Source organism: Lithobates pipiens, unplaced genomic scaffold (genome assembly GCF_037356315.1).
Source record: "Lithobates pipiens isolate NorthernLeopardFrog02 unplaced genomic scaffold, aLitPip1_a1.2 Scaffold_16, whole genome shotgun sequence".
Taxonomy (NCBI): Eukaryota; Metazoa; Chordata; class Amphibia; order Anura; family Ranidae; genus Lithobates; species Lithobates pipiens.
In genome coordinates, this window is record NW_027507748.1 from 341,316,749 (window position 1) to 341,332,352 (window position 15,604).

Consider the following 15,604-nt stretch of genomic DNA (forward strand, 5'->3'; position numbering starts at 1 on the left):
TCTGCATACCTCACAACATTTTGAGATGGAAAAGAGGGACACCTACTAGCAAATGTATGTAGGCATAGGACATGGCCCCTTCCATGCCCACTTTCCCCCATGGGGAAATAACAAAAAGAGTTTGCTTACAGTGCTTTTTTTACCGCTACTATTCCTTTATTTTGGCTTTTAAAATTGAAAAATGCAGCAATTTAGAATTTGGATGAAAGGTTTAGCACTGGGAAACACTTTTTGATAGATAAAAAGTGCATTTTATATACAACTGAGGGACAAATGAGGAAGAACGAGGGACATTGCTCCAAATCAGGGACAGTTGGGAGCTATGCATTTGCTTCCAGATGCTTTTAGAAATGAGCTCCAAACCTCTGGGCACATGTAATCTGATTCCTGTTTGCATGAGACCTTATATCCACTTTAAATAAATTGGGGACATTTCCAGGTATGAATGCCCTCTCAGATGCTACCCTCGGTGCAGGCACACGATGCCAGTCACCAGAAGAGGGCGGCCGTGGGCTCTCACCTATCTTCCTTCACTGCGTGCAAGCCAGACAGTCACCAGCTGAGGGCGCATGCTGCACTTTACACCTTCCTTTCTTCACGCAGTTTAGACGCACGCGATAGCAGTCACCAGCAGATGGCGCTGCGGCATCGTACCCTTCTCTGCTTGGAGGAACTCAAAGCGCGGAACTAAAGTGTTTGGTTCTCTCAATCGAGGGGGATCTCTTTACAGAACACTCCACTTCCGGATCGGGCTTCTTCCAACATGGAGACTATGTTAGAGCAGCAGCGGCGCTACCATGAGGAAAAAGAGAGACTCATGGACGTCATGACCAAGGAGATGATGGCGAAAAAAGCCACGGTGAGGCTTGGTGTGTGTGCAGAGGTGGTGGGGGGTGCCGGCTGTGTACAGGGCTGGTGTACTTGGGGCCCTGGAAATGAGCCTTATGTTTGCAATGTACAGTGTATTATATCATGTTATCATTCAGTTAATGGAAAGTGTAAGACAGAAAGTAAAGTAGTAGTTGGGATGATTGTATAATTCTCTTTATAGGGAATGGAGGGCCACAAGCAGTGCTGTGTGTAATCAGGCCCCATAGGAATACCCTCTTCAACTTTGTGGCAAGAACTTCTATGGAGGGATTGGGGTTCCCATATCTGCATGTTGAGGTGCATTGTGGTTGTATGCACATTACGTTTAATTTACACCTGTAACCTGAGTGAACATTGAGTGCCGCTTCACGCCACAAAAAACGCACTTCAGATCCGTTACGGATGTGTTTCTACATGCATGTTTTTGATGTGTTTCCGGATGCATTCCAGGTCCTTCTTTTTTTTTTTTTTTTTCCCTTAAGGGTTCATTGCATTTTTGATGCCTTTTGCTGCATTCTAGTGCAGGAAAAATGCAGCCTGTTCTACTTTCTTTTCTTTTTTTTTTTTTCTGGAACTGACTGCAGTGGTGTGAACTGTGCCATTAGAAACCATATCTACTTTCCATGCGTTTTTCATGCAGAGCAAATACACACTGGCCTGCATGTTGAGCGAACTGGCCCGTACACATATTACAGGCATACCCCACTTTTAAGTACACAATGGGGTTTATTCACTAAAGCTGGAAAGTGCAAAATCAGGCTCACTTCTGCATAGAAACCAATGATCTTCTAACCTCGGCGTGTTTAAGCTTTGGTAATAAAACCTGGAAGCTCATTGGTTTCTATGCAGAAGTGAGCTGATTTTGCACTTTCCAGCTTTAGTAAATAAACCCCATTGTGTACTTAAAAGTGGGGTATGCCTGTACAACCTGATCTCACATCCCCCTTTAGAACTGCCAACAAGGGCTGTTCTGATTTGATAGTTTACTTTTAAAGTAATTTTCTGTTTTTCATTTTGGATAGAGTAGGGGGGGGGGGGGGGGGCTATAACTACGATAACATTTATTTTTTGTCCCATTTGGGAGATTTCCCCTTCACGTCGTACATGAAAGCAAAAGGTGTGCAAAATCTTAGTTTTTTTTTTTTTCTTAGAGGCCACAGCCTCAGTAGAAAAGCCAGTCTCCTGCTCGCAGCTGCAGAGTGGGGCCCTTGCTGTTTGAGGTGAAGCAGTGGTCTCTCTACAGAGGTTAGATGCACCCCCTTACCAAGTTAGAGCTATAGCTGTGTAATCAGCAAAGTTCATTATGATTGGAGAGCTCTCAGCATGGGTTGTGTCAGCCCTCTGTAAAGAAACCACTGCATTCCCCATGATCAGTAAGGGCCCCTATCGTGCATCATGCTGGCAGGACATAGACTTTTCTACTCTGGCTGTGGCTAATATTAAAGAGGAAGTAAAGGCATTTAAAAAAAAATGCAACCTGCAAGGCAAAGGCATAATGAGCTAGTATGCATAGCATACTAGCTCATTATGAATAACTTACCTGAGAACGAAGACCCCAAAGCAGTCCTCCCCCTTTATCGTCACCGCTGCCATGTATACCGGAGTGACTTCTGGGTCTTGCTGTGATTCGCTGGAGCCGCGATGACGTCACTCCCGCATGGGAGCCGATACAGGCGGCATATCGACTTGATCTGCGGCGTGCTCAGTGTGCCTGCGCACTGTTGTCTACAGCGCATGCGCCATAGACAGCGGTGCCTATCTTTTTGTAAATATCTCCTAAACCGTGTAGGTTTAGGAGATATTTCTTGGACCTACAGGCAAGCCTTAATCTAGGCTTACCTGTAGGTCAAAGTGGTTTGTAAGGGTTTACAACCACTTTAAAGTGTTTGTAAAGGTAAGTTATCCTATGTTCATAAATAAAGTGGCTCTAAAGGCAGTTTTTTTTTTTTGTTTTTTTTTTTTGTTATTATTTTTTAACGTCACTTCCGCCCTGCTATGGTATGGAGAGAGGTGGGGGCCATCTTCCCATCACTCGTCTCCAAACCCAGCCACGGATAGGTCCCAATTGCCGATGGCTCTGGTAAGTGGCGGAGGGTGCGGGAGAGCGGTCGGGAGGCTCTCCTGCCGCCTGATAACGGGGATCTTGCAGCGAATCTGCCGCAGAGACCACCATTATCGTAACCAGAACCGCTGGCTGGTATGCAGGTGAGAGGTGGATGCTGTCTGCACTGGGGAGGAAGTCAGCTGATAAGTGGCTCACTAATCGGCGGGGCTCAATTACTCGGGGATCCACCGTCACTGTCCGCCTTTTTGCCTAAACTTACACACTTGCCACCTGCACCTCCAATCAGTGGTTCAGATTAGCTCCTCACAGGGGGTTTTTCTTGGACGCCGTTTTGTTTTGATGCCCCTGGAATGTATTTTGTTAATTTTACATTTAAAAGTTTAATTTGGTTTTCATTAATACAGAATCGTTCTTCAGAACATTTTTTTTTTCTTGCTATCGTTAATTCGAAAGCCCGTTCATTTTCATCCAGGCAACCTATGAATGAAATCCCAGATGTACTGAACAGGTTTCATTACAATATGTTCACATATACAGCTTAAAGTGATTGTAAATTCTGCTGTAGGCATACCTGTAGGTAAAAGTGGTGTAACAAGGCTTACATGTAGGTACCTTGAATATCTCCTAAACTTGCACAGTTTAGGAGATAGTCAGTATATGTGCTGCTGCCGACGCCACACTGAAGAAACGTGCCGCTGTTGCCGTTTCTTCAGGACTTGCGCCGTGACCATCATTGCGGCTCCTGTCAGGAAGTAACTCTTGACGCAGATTCAGGGCATCGTTCTGATGTAAGTATTTCTTGGTGAGCTAGTATGCGATGCATAGTAGCTCAGTATGCCTTTGTCTTGCAGGGATTTTTATTTTTTTTTCCCCCGGAGGTTTACAACCTCTTTAACTCCAGGTTTATTGTCATTTTAACTAATAAGTTTGGGCAAGCTGGTCAAACAAACTATTTCTAAAAACCTAACCGTGCACTGTAAGAAATTGTATGTAGCCTCAGCTGCATATGGTGTACAGCGCTGTGTTCCAGCAGTTGGACTAGGACCTTCCCATGCCACTCTCGAAATAAAATAGTCAGGCTGAGCTGGGCTCAGCCATTCATAGGAAGCTTTGTATCCTGTGAATGAATGCAAAACTTTCTCTGATAGGCAGAGGCGAGGGATGATATCATGATCTCTGCCTCAGCCAATCAGAATAAGTTTCCTATAAATGGCTGAGCACCACTCAGCCCAACTTGATGGGTGTGAGATTGGAAGGTCTTGATTTACACTTGGAACACAAGGCTGATGGTGTATGTAGCTGATGCTACATACAGTTTATATAGCGCACCCAGTGTAGAATATAGTTTGTTTGCACCGGCTTGGCCCACGTAAACTAGTTAAAGTGCAAGTAAAGCTGGAGATCAGCTATAAAAGTTCTTTCAGGGGTAAAAAATTCACCCCACACATTTAAATGTTCAGTCAGAAATTAACGTTGATTTGACCCAACTAACCCTTAGACAATCGAGTGGACATTTTGGTAAATTAAGCCCCATACACACTATCAGTTTTTCTGCTGAGTTTTTCCTTCAGGTTTACCAAAACCATGTAGTAGAAGGGCCTGCCTGATTGCATACAAATTGAAACTCCTAAGGTTTGACCTCATATTACATGGTTTTGGTAAATCTGAAGGAAAAACTCAGCAGAAAAAATGATAGTGTGTATGGGGCTTTACATTTTTCAAACTAAATTCTACTCACCTGTACCCACAATTTTTTCACGCTTCAGAGTCACTTCAGAGTTTTTGTGCAGTGCATTTAGATGTATTTTATATGTGCAGCCATTTATCCCCATGGAAGGTGCATTTTGTTGTAAACAGCTGAAATGTTAATGTACTGCTTTAACCACTTCAATACTGCACACCGTCATATGACATCCATGTAAAGCGTCCCCTATGGAGATATTTAAGTACCGAAGTTTGGCGCAATTTTTTAAAGCGTGACATGTTGGGTATCGGGTATCTATTTACTTGGCGTAACATTTTCTTTCACATCGTACAAAACAATTGGGCTAACTCTACTGTGTTTTCTAATTCATTAAACTTTTTTTTTTAAGCCGTTTGAAAAATTATTGCACAAATACCCTGCGAGATAAAAAGTTGCAATGGCTGCCATTTATTCCCTAGGGCGTTTGCTTAAAAAAAAATATATATATATGTTTGGGGGTTCTGAGTAATTTTCTAGCAAAGAAATAATGATTTTTACATGTAGGAAGGGAGTGCCAGAATAGGCCCGGTATTGAAGTGGTTAAAATACAAGTGTATGGGCAGCCTTAGAGTGGAACTATGTGAAAGAATGCAAGCTCTGTTCATATCGCAGCCCCCCCCCCCCCCCCCCCCACCCCATACTTCTCAAACATGACTAACTGGAAGCAATCAAAAATATGAGAAGAATATTATAAAAAATAAACATAAAGTCATTCAATAATGATTGTTTCTTTCACTACAGTTCCGTGAACAGATCAACTCAGATCACAGAGCACGAACAATGCTGGATGTAAGTACTGTTCAGTATTATAACCTTTTTTTATATATATATCAGCTCCACAGACCCACTTATGTGTTTGTGTGTCTTCTTTTTGTTTTAAGAGGTTCATGGACGTCAGCTCAAATTTAAGGGATTTGTATGAAGATAAAGATGGGTGAGAATAACTTTTAAATACCGTAATTGCTAGATGATTAGGTTTTAAGGTGATTTTTGACAACATTTTTTTGTTTTATAGATTAAGAAAAGAGGAACTGACTGCAATATCTGGCCCTAACGAGTTTGGCGAATTCTACAATAGACTCAAATTGATTAAAGAGTATCATCGGAAGCATCCAAATGAGGTGAATTGATTATAGTTTTTATACTTTTTACTCAAGTTTTAAATGGGGCATTTGACTTTATACCCAGTAGCAACAGCATTGATGTTGGTAAATGGTTAACCACTTCAGGACCACCCACAGCACTTATATTGAGGCATGGCAGCCCCCCTGAACCAGATCACATGTACGTGATCTGGCATCTCCAGGTAGGGGGTGCACACCCGCTGTGCTGTCATTTGCTACAGCACAAGCCAATCAGCGTGTCCCTGCCAATGATTTATTACCGGGATCGGCTGAGCAAGTGACAGAAATGATAGCCAGCAGCGATGTGTCAGTTTCTTTGTTTTCTCCCTGCAAAGCAGGGGCGTAGGAACCTCCTGGGCTTTTTGCCATCAGGTATCTGTGGCTCAGATTTGTAAAGCTGCTACCTGGCCTTCAGTGCATACGTTCGTGATTTTATCAGGTAGATGTTAGAAGAGGCGAAGATTTGGCTTTTGGCCGTAGTGTACTACAGGCTGCCGTTTAAAATCTGATGGCTATTTTTGTTTGGCAGGGTGTCTCCCCTCAAGGCTATTGCTCTGGGACATCCCAGTATGTAATGAAGAATAGCCTAAATCTGTGTCCCATGATGTATGATAAAAGAAAATTGTATTTTTTTTCGTCATACCTGTAAAATTCTATTCTTTGAATGCATCGTGGGACACAGAAGTCCCTCCCCTCTTTTGAGGATTCAGTGCTTACTACAAAACTAAAGTACTTCCTGTATAGGAGAGGTTATATAGGGGCAGACTTCCTGTCTAAGACTGTCTACCAGTGTCCATTCACCTAGAGATGGCGTATAACCCAGTAAGTAAAGAATAGCCTAACCCTGTGTTCCGTGATGTATTCAAAGAAAGGGATTTTACAGGTAAGTATGATGAAAAAATCCATTTTTTTTTTTTTGCATTGACATGCAATGTACCACTCAAGCCTTAAGACCTTTAACAAAAAGAACCCGCTCCAGGTGTCTACTTCCTGATGATCTCTCCCCTCTCCGGCTGTGGGTGCAGCTCAATATGCAACCATATGCAGAAATTGAACAAAAAGGTCCGGATGGCTGCACACCAATGAAAACAATTTCTTTATTGTTATAATAAAGCCACTAACGCGTTCCACACCATTATAGCAGGTGCTTATAGCTTTCCTGCTATGAATAAGCACCCACTATAACTGTGTGAAACATGTTAGTGGTTTTATCCTTGCTGCCTGGATTTATTATAACAATAAAGAAATCATTTTCATTGGAGTGTGGCCATCCGGACTTTTTTGTTCATATTCTGCATAAGACCTTTAACCCTTAGTTTAGACAGTGTGCAAATCTAGTTTACAGTTGATAATGAGGTCTGCCAGCACAGAACATGCAGGGTCAATTATAGTGAACCCCCTCCCCCCGCTTCCTGTGTAACATTACATGCAAAAGGAAAGCTAGGTAGGATTTTTTATGCAGGTTAAACAGGGAATTCTCGCATTAAAAAACAAAAACAAATTAAGGTTATTGGAACATCTATATCTTTGACAGATCTGTGCCCCAATGTCAGTGGAATTTGATGAGCTGCTGAAATCCAGAGAGAACCCAAGTGAAGAAGCTCAAAGTAAGTACTTATTATAGGTAAATTGTGCGATTGTTTCCCGGCCAGTATTATTACATTAAATTACCTTGATTTCTGGGAAAATTTTCACATTGTTTGGACATTTTTTCTTTCTTTTTCTTTTTAATTTTTTTGATTCATCTTGTTTGGATTATAATAAAATTATTAGCAAGGTGAGCATAGTTGTTGGCTATTCCTGTGTTTTTTTGAAAAAGTGCTAAATTGTGAAGTAGCTTCTAGCCTAAAGATGGACCTACTAATGCCAAGTTTGCTGTCAATTTACCCAGCTTTAAAACGGACAAAGATGTCAGTGTAACCTACTACCAAGAGCTTCTATTGAAACCCTTAGGCTGCATTCACACCCGAGCGTAGCATTTTCAGGCAGAAACTCGCGTGAATTTACCGTGATTTTGCAGCGTTTATGCCGTGATTTTGTGCAGGGCAAAAGGTCACCAATGTAAAAAGAAGAAAAACGCCCATATCTGCCCGATTCAAGTGACAAAAAGGGGTTCGGAACTTGTTTGAGCTTCAGGCGACTTGGAGTGGAGATGTGAACCATCTCCATTGAGAATAATAGATTTTTTTTCCCCTCCAGCGTTTTTGTAGCTTCAGGCTTCAAGCTACAAAATGCTCAGGTGTGAATGCAGCCTTAGTGGTTGGTTGATTTCTTCCATTTCATAATTTTATGTGATCGAGGCTAGGTTCACACCACCGTGAGGAGCGGCTCACAGCAGGGGTCCAGTGCATCCCTGTTCACCGTTTCAGCTCTGATTTCAGTCCGAATTTTTGGCCGAATTCAGACCAGCATCAGGACAGAAAGATGCACAGGACACCTGTGTGAATTCGCTCCGCAGCCATCCTAGAGATGTGTGAACCGGCTTCATTGAGAGTTGGTCAGTCTCCTGACATGCGAATTGGATGCGGAGAAACCCACATTAGAGCTGCACGATTCTGGCTAAAATGAGAATCACTTTTTTTTTTTTTTTTTTTTCTTAGAAGATAGATCACGTTTCTTGAGGCGTAACATCTTTCACATTAAACAAAAAATTGGGCTAACTTTACTTTTTTTTTTCTCTTTTTTTTTATCATTAAAGTGTATTTTTTTCCTAAAAAATTGTATTTGAAAGACCACTGTGCAAATACAGTGTGATATAAAACATTGCAACAATTGCCATTTTATTCCCTAGGGTCTCTGCTAAAAAAATAAATAAAAATCTATGAAATGTTTGGGGGTTCCAAGTAATTTTCTAGCAAAAAATACTGATTTTAACTTTGTAAGAAACAAGTGTCAGAAAAAGGTATAGACTTTAAGTGGTTAAACTTCCTGCATTTACACACAGAAGTTTATCCCTTTTGATCTAAGAAGGAAGAGTTACAATGTTTATAGTTGTCTACTAGCACAGACAATGTTGTATTGATTTAAATTTTTTCTTCATGCCATCCTCACTTTTTATTGGGACCATGCTAGTTTATTTCCTTATACATTTTGCCCACCCTTGCAATAAAAAAAATGAAATAAAATTAAAAAAAGGAAGAATGGGACCTCTGGGGAGTGGAAAAACAAAACGGATCATCATGGGGAAAAAAATGTTTCCACCAAACTAAAAAAAGAATATGCAGGGTGATGAAACTATTGAGAATTGGACGTGGGTTAGAGCTGCACAAATAATCGTAAAAAAATTGTGATCGTGATTCAATCCCTCTCACGATCTCTATTGGTTTCCCGATTCTTTCATGTAACAAGTGTAGAGACTTCTCTGCTCACTCAGCTATCAAAAGAAAAGTTAACAAATGTTACTTTGAAAAAATAAGCCTACCTGAAAAGTTAGCTTAAAGTGGAAGTAAACCCATCGACAGTCAAAAAAAAAAAAAAAGGCATGCCGGGAATGCTAACTGCACATTGGCTGTGCTCTCAGCCAAACTATCAAACCATCCAATGGCTGGTGTCATAACGAATCGCATGTGCAGCACCATAGCAGTTGAAGATTAAACAGAGGCAAAGATGGCAGCTTCCTTGGCTGAAAACACCCAAAATCTGATACAGGATTTCATCAGCATTATCAAAGCATAACAAGTGGTACTACAGGCTGACCTGCTTGACTAGTTTCAGGCCTAGCTGTCTGCTCTGAGTTCTGGCCTGACTGGCTGGCTTGAGGCCTTTTGAAAGTAGCATGTGGGGCAATGCCCAGGAGTTAGTGGTATGTAGAGGTCAGTGGGGTGTAGAGCACTGTAAAAAAGTCCATAGGAGGGGGGGGGGGGGGGGGGTCAGTAGAGAGGAGGGTGGCATACCGAGGTCAGTAGTGAGGGGGGCAAGGTATAAGTAATGCGTAGTTTAGAGGTCTGTAGTTTGTAACAAAGTTCATAGGTAAGTAGTACCACAACACAATGTCACTTAAATGTAAGCAGATGTCAGTGGTACATAAGGCAGTCAGTGGTGTGTAACGAGCCACTGACTGTGTGTCTATCTACAGCCCAGGCCATTAACCATTTCTTCCACTGTAATGCAAAATGGTGATGTTGCTGGCATGTACACATCTGCATTGTGGGCAGCAGCTTTTTATAACACTGCCAGCTCAGCACTGTGGACCTGTCATTACAGCCTACTTTCCCCTGGCACCAGCCACCTGCTGCCCTTTCATATCCAGCTTTCAGTTACCTGTTTTGCAGCACATATCCCACCAGACTCTCCTGTGGCTGCCTTAACACAGACACAGCTCATGGTTTTGCAGTGCTGGCTGGGCAGGGGCTCCCATGGCTCACTAATTGGTGGTGTCTCACTCATTTCCATGCAGTTCCGTCCGTTACTTAGTACTTTTCTCAGCTCTGCTTTACATATTGTAGATTTTCGCTCTTATCTGAAAGGTGCTAGGTGCGTTCAGGAGCTGTCGGTATGTCAGGGTTGTGAGCTATCTGCCAGATGGCTGCGATAGATGGCTGTCATAGAATGAAGAAACGCAGCATATCTATCTATCCACTCCCTTTTAGGCCTCATGCACACGAGACGCAGTTTAACGCGCGTTCAGATGCAGTTGGACAGTTTTTTTCAACTGCCCCTGAACTCATTCAATGTTATCCTATGTGTCCATGCACACAGTCTCGTTTTTTTCCGTTTTTATGCAGTTGCGTTTAATCTCGTTTTTCCAGAAGCAAAAAAATGCATTCAGAAGCAAAAATTTCCACGTTTCAGACGCAAAACGCCGCTACCGCATTTAGCCGCGTTTGCGTTTTTATATGCGTTTTTAAAGGTGACCTTTTTTTTTACATTAAAAATCTCAAAAATTATTGCAAATGATTAAAAACCATTAGAAAAATATTTTAAACAATTGCAAGTGGACAATCCACAACTTGTGGCAAGTGACATGGCAGGTGGCAAGTGACGTGGCAAGTGAACAATCCACAACTTGTGGCAAGTGACATGGCAGGTGGCAAGTGATGTGACAAGTGGACAATCCACAACTTGTGGCAAGTGACGTGGCAGGTGAAGTGGCAAGTGACGTGGAAAGTGGACAATCCACAACTTGTGGCAGGTGACGCGGCAAGTGACCTGGCAGGTGACGTGGCAAGTGGAAAATCAACAACTTATGGCAGGTGACTGGCATTTGACGTGGCAAGTGGACAATCCATAACTTGTAGCAGGTGACGTGGCAAGTGGACAATCCACTTGTGGCAGGGGACGTGGCAAGTGACGTGGCAAGTGGACAATCCACTTGTGGCAGGGGATGTGGCAAGTGACGTGGCGAGTGGACAATCCACAACTTGTGGCAGGTGATGTGGCTGGTGACGTGGCAAGTGGACAATCCACAACTTGTGGCAGGTGGCATGGCAGGTGACGTAGAAAGTGGACAATCCACATCTTGTGGCAAGTGACGTGGCAGGTGATGTGGCAAGTGACGTAGCAAGTAGACAATCCACAACTTGTGGCAGGTGATGTGGCAAGTGACGTGGCAGGTGATGTGGCAAGTGGACAATCCACAGCTTGTGGCAGGTGATGTGGCAAGTGATGTGGCAAGTGGACAATCCACTTGTGGCAGGTGACGTGGCAGGGGACGTGGCAAGTGGACAATCCACAACTTGTAGCAGGTGACGTGGCAGGTGACGTGGAAAGTGATGTGGCAAGTGGACAATCCACAACTTGTGGCAGGTGATGTGGCTGGTGACGTGGCAAGTGGACAATCCACAACTTGTGGCAGGTGATGTGGCTGATGATGTGGCAAGTGGACAATCCACATCTTGTGGCAGGTGACGTGGAAAGTGGTGTGGCAAGTGGACAATCCCCAACTTGTGGCAGGTGATGTGGCAAGTAGACAATCCACAACTTGTGGCAGGTGATGTGGCAAGTGACGTGGCAGGTGGACAATCCCCAACTTGTGGCAGGTGACGTGGCAAGTGGACAATCCACAACTTGTGGCAGGTGACGTGGCAAGTGGACAATTCACAACTTGTGGCAAGTGACGTGGCAGGTGATGTGGCAAGTGACGTGGCAAGTGGACAATCCACAACTTGTGGCAGGTGATGTGGCAAGTGACGTGGCAGGTGATGTGGCAAGTGACGTGGCGAGTGGACAATCCACAACTTGTGTCAGGTGACGTGGCAAGTGGACAATCCACAACTTGTGGCTGGTGACGTGGCAAGTGGACAATCCACAGCTTGTGGCAGGTGGCATGGCAGATGACGTGGAAAGTGGACAATCCACATCTCGTGGCAGGTGATGTGGCAAGTGAACAATCCACAACTTGTGGCAGGTGACGTGGCAAGTGGACAATCCCCAACTTGTGGCAAGTGACGTGGCAAGTGGACAATCCAAAACTTGTGGCAGGTCACGTGGCAAGTCACGTGGCAAGTCACGTGGCAAGTGGACAATCCACAACTTGTGGCAGGTGACGTGGCAGTTGGACAATCCACAACTTGTGGCAGATGACGTGGCAAGTGGACAATCCACAACTTGTGGCAGGTGCCGTGGCAAGTGACACGCTAAATACAAGTACACTGCAGCTCTCACAGCTGCTGCTACTCACTCTGGTCTCACAAAAATTTTTTGAGCTGGGGAGGGTCTATGATGTTAGCTTAACTAAACGCTTCTAGACGCAAACGCGGTAAAACGCTGCTAAATCGCGGTAAAAATCGCGGCAAAACGCGCGTTTCTAAACGCCGGTTTCAACATGTGTCCAGCAGCGTTTGCATCTGCGTCTCGTGTGCATGAAGCCTTACGTTCTTTTTCAGTCATTATTGTAAGATAAATAAGCCAAATCCTTCCTTTTTTTTTTTTTTTTTTTTTTTTTTTTTTGATTCTGCTATAGATTTGGTGGAGTTCACAGATGAAGAGAGCTATGGTCGATACTTGGACCTTCATGACTGTTACTTGAAGTACACTAACCTTAAATCATCAGAGGTAAGAAAGCTTTTGTTTTAATAAAAGGTCAGTTTCAAAATAAAAATGTATTTGTCACTTGCATACACATTGATCATGCTTTTACTAATGGAAATATTTTTTTATTTTCTGGCATGTAAATACCTTTTTAATTTTAGGGTTTCACCCACACTTCCTGCATTTCCCCGCCTAGGTGATTCACAAGGGCTCCTGGGATAGCACCATCATGTATCCCAGGAGTCCTTGCGAATCTCCCACTGACAAAATCTTGCGTTATTTACAGAGAATAAATGACGCAAACGTGCCCAACAGGTTGCTATAGCATTGGGGCAGGAACTTATGCCAACATTGCTATGACAACCTGTCAGGAAGATGGAGAGCCACGCAGCGGCATTACTGCGCATGCGTGGAATCGGGAGGAAATCCCAGAAATGAAGACAGGAGGGCTTCAGATGCCCACAGCTTAAATGGAACATGCCTGCTTTCCGAGATCAGTAGGTACAAAACTATTTTTAAAGAAGGTAAAATTGCAACATGTGACATGTTGCAATCGTTGATGTACGTTTGGACAAATGCAGAGCAGTTTTTTTTTTGTTTTTTTTTTTAAGTGTGGGGGACTGGAATTCTGCTTTAACCTCCCTGGCGGTACGATTATTTCGGATTTTAGGTGCTAAAAGCGGTACCATTATTTTGCATGAAAATTTGGCGTTTTATATTGTAGTCCTGCAATTCTTAGGAATAACTCTCTTAAATCTGTCCAAACCAGAGTCTAGCAGACATCCCGGGTATGATAAAGTTTGAAAAATGAAATCATAAATTATAATATAATAAATAATTATAAATAATTGTACCAAATAATAATATAACAATAATAAAAATTATTCAATAATGTAATCAAATCAAAAACACTGAAATTTGCTCAGTTGCAGAATTGTCACTGTCATTACTTTTCAGTATTTGATGACGGATCTCCCCACAAATCGCTATCGCTCAATTCTGCGAGTGATTCTAATTTATTATCGCTGTTTTCTAGCTGGTCTAAAATCATTTTTGATGTACAGTGACAGTTTTGGTTGCTATGGGCAATCTCCAGTTTCCAGGCATAAAGAACAGTTTTTATTATATAAAACTGCATGCAGGACACTGGGCAGACCACTAGGGACAACGGGGATGTGAAATATTTACATACAGCAATGTAATCTGTAAGATTACATTATACTGTATGTTTACTGTTTGTTTCACTTTTTGAATTTGGCGCCGATCTCCGTGCCCGTGCGTCGCAACGCTCGCAGGGCACGGAGATCGGCGATGTAATAGATCGAGCGAGACACGGCTCGCTCGTACAGCGGGGAGACAACGCTGGATCCGAGGGAGAAGGTAAGTAATCCTCCTCCTGGATCCAGCGATGCAATCCCGAGTCTGGCTCGGGGATACCGCTTTTGGTATGAAAAATCCACCCCGAGTCAGACTCGGGAATACCGTCAGGGGGGTTAAAGGATAAGTTCACTTAAAAAACAAAACAAATGCACATTTTTTATTTTTTTTACCTGCAAAAAAAAATGTGCATTTGTTATTTTTTGTAGTAGGAGTCTGTAAAGCATTCCTCCAGCGAACAGCAGATCGTGCACACTGTCAGTGTATCTGCTTACTCATACATCCCGTACGGGTAAGCCAATACTGCCTGACAGGAGGACTCAATGAACTAGCACAGTGCTGTGGTAGTTCATTGAGAACTACAAGCTAACAGCCACAAAGTGTGTCGGGGGTTGTAGTTCAGACAAACAGGACTGTTTTCAAACCATGACCGCTAGTAGGGAGAACTTCTCCCCATACTGCTGCCACAGAGGAGAAGGGGCAGCGGCTGCTGCACTGGGACTTGTTAAAATCAGGTCGAACGTGTAGCATGTTCCCAAAGGTGAACTTCTCTTTTAACCACTTGCCGACCACCCACCACAGATGTACTGCGGCAAAGTGGCTTGGCTGTGCAAATCGCAGTACTGGTACCGTGATTCATGCACTAACTTACGTGGGCGCACTCTAATTGGCCTGTGGTTGAGCCAATCAGCAGGTCTGGCTGACTCGATGTCTGCCAGCCGCCCGCGATCGTTCCTTGCAGAGATAGGACAGGGATCTGCCAAAGTAAACAAGACAGATCTCCGTTCTGTCAGGGGGTGACACTGAGATCTGTCTTCCTGCCAAGCAGGAAGGCCGGGTCTGTGTGTTTCCCCAGTCACACATTCCCCTATACAGTTAGAAAACACATTTAACTCTTTGGTAGCCCTTGATATTAACCCCTTCCCTGCCAGTGTCATTAGTACAATGTCAGTGCATATTTTAAGAACTGATCACTGTAATGTCACTGGTTGCCAAAAAAGTCAAAAATGGCAGATGTCCGATCTGTCCACCGCAATGTCGCAGTCCTGCTAAAAATCGCTAATCGCCACAATACCAATCAATATACGTTTGTTAAAAAATAAAATAAAAATATATATATAAAATTTTATGCTTATTGGGGTTATTTTTGGTTAAAAAAAAATTTTTTGAAGAATACATACTGGCCTAACCTGATGAACTTTTTTTTTTTTTTTTTTTGATGTGTTATAGCGGAAAGTAAAAAATTATGATCAAATGCCACCAAAAGAAAGCTCTATTTGTGGGGAGGGGAAAAAGGGCGTTCATTTTATTTTGGGTACAATTATCAGTTAAAATAAGACAGTACTGTATTGCAAAAAATGGCCAGGTCATTAAGGGGGGGGAAAAAGCCTTCCAGGGCTCAAGTGGTTAAAGTGTAAAGGCTTAAGATTTTTTTCCTTAATACATTCTCTGCAT

General features: G+C 43.0%; 1 protein-coding gene across 1 annotated transcript in view; it reads left to right on the forward strand.

Annotated features, from left to right (window-relative positions):
• The first annotated feature begins 700 nt into the window (after positions 1 to 700).
• SF3A3 (splicing factor 3a subunit 3) overlaps positions 701 to 15,604 on the forward strand; it is a 45,534-nt gene continuing 30,630 nt past the window's right edge. The window contains exons 1-6 of the mRNA XM_077481811.1: positions 701 to 859; positions 5,421 to 5,468; positions 5,561 to 5,613; positions 5,695 to 5,800; positions 7,338 to 7,410; positions 12,705 to 12,796. Of these exons, the coding sequence (XP_077337937.1) occupies positions 764 to 859; positions 5,421 to 5,468; positions 5,561 to 5,613; positions 5,695 to 5,800; positions 7,338 to 7,410; positions 12,705 to 12,796 (468 nt within the window). The 5' untranslated portion in view covers positions 701 to 763. The remainder of the gene's footprint in view (positions 860 to 5,420; positions 5,469 to 5,560; positions 5,614 to 5,694; positions 5,801 to 7,337; positions 7,411 to 12,704; positions 12,797 to 15,604) is intronic.